The 6015-nt window shown below is 38.5% G+C and overlaps 2 protein-coding genes across 2 annotated transcripts; both read right to left on the bottom strand.

The window, feature by feature from the left end:
• Positions 1 to 382: 382 nt before the first annotated feature.
• LOC114541514 (zinc finger SWIM domain-containing protein 3-like) lies at positions 383 to 2376 on the bottom strand. Its single transcript, XM_028561428.1, has 3 exons — positions 2278 to 2376; positions 1401 to 2037; positions 383 to 1145 (listed from the first exon to the last, which is right to left on the bottom strand). Exons 1-3 carry the CDS (start codon positions 2354 to 2356, stop codon positions 383 to 385), a joined length of 1479 nt encoding a protein of 492 aa, XP_028417229.1. The 5' UTR covers positions 2357 to 2376.
• On the bottom strand, positions 2377 to 3459 carry LOC114541513. The gene is made up of 4 exons (XM_028561427.1): positions 3114 to 3459; positions 2914 to 3022; positions 2431 to 2512; positions 2377 to 2390 (listed from the first exon to the last, which is right to left on the bottom strand). Exons 1-4 carry the CDS (start codon positions 3455 to 3457, stop codon positions 2377 to 2379), a joined length of 549 nt encoding a protein of 182 aa, XP_028417228.1. The 5' UTR covers positions 3458 to 3459.
• Positions 3460 to 6015: the final 2556 nt, after the last annotated feature.

Genomic DNA, 6015 nt, shown 5'->3' with positions numbered 1-6015 from the left:
TTTTCCAATATTTGAAGGTATCACTCCAGATGTTGCATCACTCATTTCCGCCTCATCTGTTATGGTTTGCTGGTTTTCTAAAGAAGTACCAGTAACATCATAAGAACCGAAAAATTGAAATATCGCCCATTGAGTGTTTTAAAATAGCCACTGGGAACATTATTATAGTTACCCTGTCTTTCAGGTGTTTTTAACTGCATCACTCCAGCGGTCTTGTCATTTTGGGCAAACACCCGACTCTCTAAATGTATTTATAGATATAATGGAGGATTAGTTAAAAATGGGAGAAGGATTGGGGGTGGGTGGGGCACTGACATGCAGTTAGAGCAATTCGTTAAGTACCATGTTTGAGCATGTTAACTTGTTTTTCACTAAACATCTATTAAAATAACATACCCTCACTGTCATCATGTGAAACCTTTTGAACAACAACTTCATCACCATTTCTCCAATACATCAAAATCTTCTCCAAGACAGCAGCCTTTTCATGGAATTCCCGCATAGGAAACTCTGACACACATGATGCCAAAGTTTGACACGTTGCAAAAGCTTTCCTGTACTTTTCATGTTGTGACAAGATCCGCTTTTTTGTATGTTGTTCAATACATAATGGAGCAGCTTCATCTGGAGTTGAGCAAAACTTCTTTCCATCGCAACTTTTGAGGACATAGTGTTTTGACTTATAGTAACTTATTGTCCACCTTGTAGCACAAATAGAAATGTCAAAAGCATCTTTCTCCAAATTTCTACGAACAGCAAAGATATGTCGGCAAGGAAGCATCATTGCTGTAAAGAACATGCACTCACAGTTACAGTCGGACACTGTTAGTTTGCCAGATGATGCATCAACTTCAAATTCAGTGGCAGCTTCAGAATCCTTTCTGCGAATGCTTTTAACTTTGGCGGCTAACTCTAGCTGTTGCATCACAAATCCAAATGCATAAGGGGTTAAGACTTTCATATATTTGGCTTCTGCTGTACCTTCAGCATACAGGGAAACAGGTCGTTTTTGCAATAATGTAATTGCCTTATGGTCACGTAGAGTCCTAATGGATTGAAACACGACCAGAAGTTCTTCATAAAACTGGCCAAGGCTCATATTTCTAGAGCACACAGTCTTGATCTTTTGATTCAAGGATTCTAATCTAAAAATTTGTTCAAGGATAGAACTCTTTAGTCTTATCTCTCACAAATAAGCAAATAGTGCTGTGGTGAAATATTATGCAATCTATCTTTGCGATCACTTCAATTACTGTATAAGTTCAGCCAGAATGTATTCAGTTCAGTTGAGACCTTTTATTTCAAAGGAAAGTGATCACGAAATTAGATTTTCCCTTTTTTTAATCGAGTAGAGTTTCTAAAGATATATCCTTTCTAAAGATTTCTATTCGCATACATACCTGTTGTTAGTTCGGTTCAGGAATGTCAAGTTAGCAGACTTTAGACCCTCAACCCATTCATGGTGTTCTTTGTCCCAATTCTTCCTGAAGTATTCCAAGACACTTGGGACTTTTGTTCTCTCTAGATCTTTGCACAAATTCTGATACTCATTCTCACTATTTGCATATGTCATCTTCTGGAATATTTCCAGACACAGGTTTCGTTGTTCTGCTGTGATCCCCATTTTATCACATGTTACCTCCCTCCTGAAAGTCCTCTGGGTATGGAAAAGACATATAGCCAAGTGAACACAAGGAAACTCTTCTTTTAATACTTGACGTTCAACAAAGTCTTTGTCAGTCATGACTGTTTTTGTCCCTGTCCATGAAGGATTGTGATCTTTAAAGATCTGCACCATTTTTTGAATGGTTGGTTTCTCTTCACTGGATACAATGAATGTGCAGAAAATCTCACTTTCGCCATTGCCATCTTCTCCAAGCATTACATACAACGGCATTTTTAGCTCATTCAGTTTGTAAGTAGCATCAATGAAAACAATTTCAGGGAATGAATCATATGCAGCCTTCATTGGTTTATCCTGATAGTATAAACCCAGCAGGTTATTCTCGTCATCGACAACAACTTTGGCAGTAGCACCTAAGGTACAATTATTTTTTAATTATGATTATATGATTATTTATCCTGCCTACAACTCAAAAACAATATCAGCTAAACATGATTTGGTGGCGAACTGCAATTGATCCATCTAATATTATGGATGAGGGGAAAATGGGAAATTCTACTGATATTAAACAAGTGTACTAGTAACATGTTTAAATAGGAAGCTATACCTCAGTTCTTTTCCCATATATAACCCTTCTGTTGCAAAGAACTAACCTTCATTTTCGCTAAGTTTTTTTACCAGCTGTTCAATGTCATTTCGATTACACTTGCTGGCTGAAATTTTTGCCCTCATGTTGGAAATGTCACGACCTGTTACCACCTTTCCACTTATCTTCTGCAAATGACTCTGTAAAATCTTTTTGTTGCATTTCATTTTTAACAATTTATTTGTCTCATTAACTGTTTCCTCATTTAGCCTCCTTTGCTTTGGAAAGTGTTTAAATGATACCTAAAAAATAGAGATCTTAGTCATGTAAGGTTAGTAAGCTTCATAGTAACGCATTTTGTTGAGTGAACAAAAACTTTTATGACCCCCCTTCAACTAGCCATCTTCAAACTCTGGTGACCCCCCCAAAAAGCAAACAGCAAACTTCTTTTGCCTCCCCCTCCTAATGAACTAGCTGCCTCCCAACCATAAATAATGAACACTCCCTTATAGCCATAGGGGTGCACATGTATGACAAGGCGTTGGACTGTGATCTTTGCCGTCCTCTTCGTTTTAATTGTTTTGTATTATGTTTTTTTCCTGTAACTGAGCCTTAAATATAGCTTGGAAAAGTCTGTTTACAGGTCCGTAAATAATCGCCACTTCGAATATACTTAGTAGCTCAATAACACCACACAACATACCTCATCACACTCATGATTGTGAGTTTCATTCAAAACAACCACCTCCAAAAAATTGCCATCTTTGCTAACTCGAAGCTTCACTTGCATGGGGCAGCCCTTTCTAAATGTGCTTTAGACAACAGAGAAAATTCAAAGTATTCAGTACACAAAACAACATTTCTAAACAGGTTTACTTATGTATAAAGAAAGAAAAAACTAACCTTTGGTTCGGCCTTGCTCCTTTCGATTTGGACTTAAATGTTCTACTACCACCAGCAACACAAGTGTAGTTCAGATAGAAGTATTTCAACTCGGGTTTAAAAACCTTCTCTGGGGTTCGTTTTAGCGCTGAAACAATTGACCTTGAATCGTTGACATACAAGTTAACGTAATTCGTTTCTTCATAGCGAGCGATTGCAACCTTAACCTCCTCAAAAGACGAGAACTTTTGGCCTACTTTCAACCCAATGTCTTTATCCGCCATTTTTACATTTGATGCGTGCCCCCGTGTTCGATGAATTATCGCACGTGTAATTAAACTGCGCAGAACACGAATGCGCATCATGTCGGATGAATAGCTATCAGACAGGGAGTTCCGGTGTCGGATGAATATCCACGGGATATTAAAAAATACAAAGCAGTGGTTATGTTCGAATAATATCTCTCTAGTTGACAAGCAATTTTTATATATATATAACCATATATATATATATATATATAGTCGTTATCATTAAGGTTGTCCATGTCAATATATATACAAATATATTAATATCAATCACGTGACCGTTAAACATGGCTTATTTTGTTCACTTACCTCTTGTTTCTTTATTATTATCAATATTGTTCACCTTAGCATGACATTTGAAAAATTTTCAAGATAAATTTTCAACGATTCCCCATAAAATTAACGTATGCAGTACAATAACGTGATCGATATTTACGTATTTATATATATTTCCAGGTGACAACCTTCATAATAAAGACTATATATATATATATATATATATATATATATATATATATATATATATATATATATACATATAAATATATATATATATATATATATATATATATATATATATATATATAATTTGTTCATATATATACATATATATATATATATATATATTTATTTATTTATTAAAAGACTAGCTTAGCTACTCTGAGTTTCACGCTATAAAGCGATCGTCAGGCTAATGACAGGTCTAGTTGCTATTCTCTATATTTACATCGTGATATAAGGTATCGGGTTACGTGTCTACATCGAGTGAAAAGTTCAGAGCGTTTGTTCAGCAGAGATTTAGTTTTGCGTTTCATAATGTATAGCTTCTCTTCAAGGCAGAGGTTACATCTTCTTGAGCCGGCTTTGTAGGCTGGGACGGTTTTCAGGAGGGACCATGTTATAGAGAATGCTTTCTTAGCTTCCTTCAGCTTCCATATGTATTTTGACAGCTCCGTCTCCTTCGCGTATTTCTTGTTCGCGAAAGATTTTGCGTGGTTTCGGTAGCGCGTTTTCAAATCGTCCGCAGTGACTCCGATGTACCTCGCTGGTGGATCGTTGTTGCACGTGAACACTTCGGCTTGATACACAACGTTTGATGTGAGGCATTTACCTTGAGCTGGGCATTTTTCCAGACGTCTACAGTTGCATTGTCGTGAGTTGTTTGCGTCGTCTGTGTTTGTGTTTGTCTGTTTTGTGTGTTTACTTAGTATTTTCCTGTTGTGCTTGTTTATGAATGAGTGCATGTTGTCAAGGCAGCCATAGCTAATTCGTACGTTGTGTCGGTTGAAGATTTTGTGGAGTTTATTGGAAGGTGGGAAGTGTTTGTCTAGCAGTTGTAGGAATTGTTGTCCGGTGTTCGTTTTTACGCTCTTCGAGTAAGGGGGATTGTACCAGATTGTATTGCGTTGCCGTTTCCGTCTTTGCGTTGTGTTGCAATTGTTGATGTTGACATTGTTAGTTGGTTGCTCGTACGTGAGTGTTGCGTCGTAGTTGCTTTGTCTCAGTGCGTTGTTGTACAGTTGAGATGCAGCGTCAAAAGTTGTTTTGTCGCATGATAGTTTGTTAATTCGTTTGTTGATGCATGATGGAAGTTGTCGTGTGATGGCGGGTGGGTGATTGGAAAGGCGGTTGATGTATAGTGGATCGTCGTTTGGTTTTCTATAGGGTTTGTATGTTCCGTCAGTCAAGTCAAGTGTGACGTCATGGAAATTTACCCGCTTCAAGTTAGCCGTTGCGGTGATTTTCAGCCCGAGGTTCTTGAAAGTTTCGGTCAACTGTTTCCTAGCTTTGTCGCCTAATCTGCATGCCTGACGTAGTACGTATTGCGGCGAGGCCGTCATCGCGGTACAGTCCGATGTTCTTCAGTTGCCCTTTCAGTTTACTCAGGATGAATAAACCGACGAGTTCGCAGATTTCGGCCCCATCAAAACTGCCCATCGTTACATCGAAAGCATCTGCGGTGTTTGATTTTGTCCACGTTTGGTTGTTGTTGAATAACAGCGATTGTCTGGCGTGCTTGATTACTTTGATGTCCTGATCACTTATTTCGGAAAACTGTTTGGCCCATTCGATTGCCTCGTCGAGTAGTTGCTCAGTGATTGATGGGTAGAATTCGCATATGTCAAAGCTCAGGAAAGTGTGTTTGTCCTTGTTGTTGATGTCCTTGAACCACGCGATCGTATCATCGGTGTTGCGCCATTGGTTGCTGTTCGTCTGCTCGCGGATGTTGTTGTTAATATTGTCGAGGATCGTCTTACTAACCTTGCCAAGATTGCTCTTGGCAGGATTAATAAGACGGCATTGCGGGTTATATTCGAAGTTCTCTTTATGGTCCTTAAGTGAGATAAACGCTGGTGTTTGGGCCATTGGTTCAATGCAGTTGTCGATTTCGAGGTGGGAGGCAATGGTTTTCAGTTCGTTGTGAATGTCCTTCGCGGTGTTGCCGTTGGCTACCTTGTATGTCTTGGTCACATTTTCGGTTTTAAAACGCGCTACCGAAACCACGCAAAATCTTTCGCGAACAAGAAATACGCGAAGGAGACGGAGCTGTCAAAATACATATGGAAGCTGAAGGAAGCTAAGAAAGCATTCTCTATAACATGGTCCCTCCTGAAAAC

This window comes from Dendronephthya gigantea, unplaced genomic scaffold, assembly GCF_004324835.1.
Source record: "Dendronephthya gigantea isolate DGI-Jeju-01 unplaced genomic scaffold, DenGig_1.0 000297F, whole genome shotgun sequence".
Classification (NCBI taxonomy): Eukaryota; Metazoa; Cnidaria; class Anthozoa; order Malacalcyonacea; family Nephtheidae; genus Dendronephthya; species Dendronephthya gigantea.
Note: the sequence above shows the minus strand (reverse complement) of the source record. Positions and strands in the feature narration are given on the sequence as shown.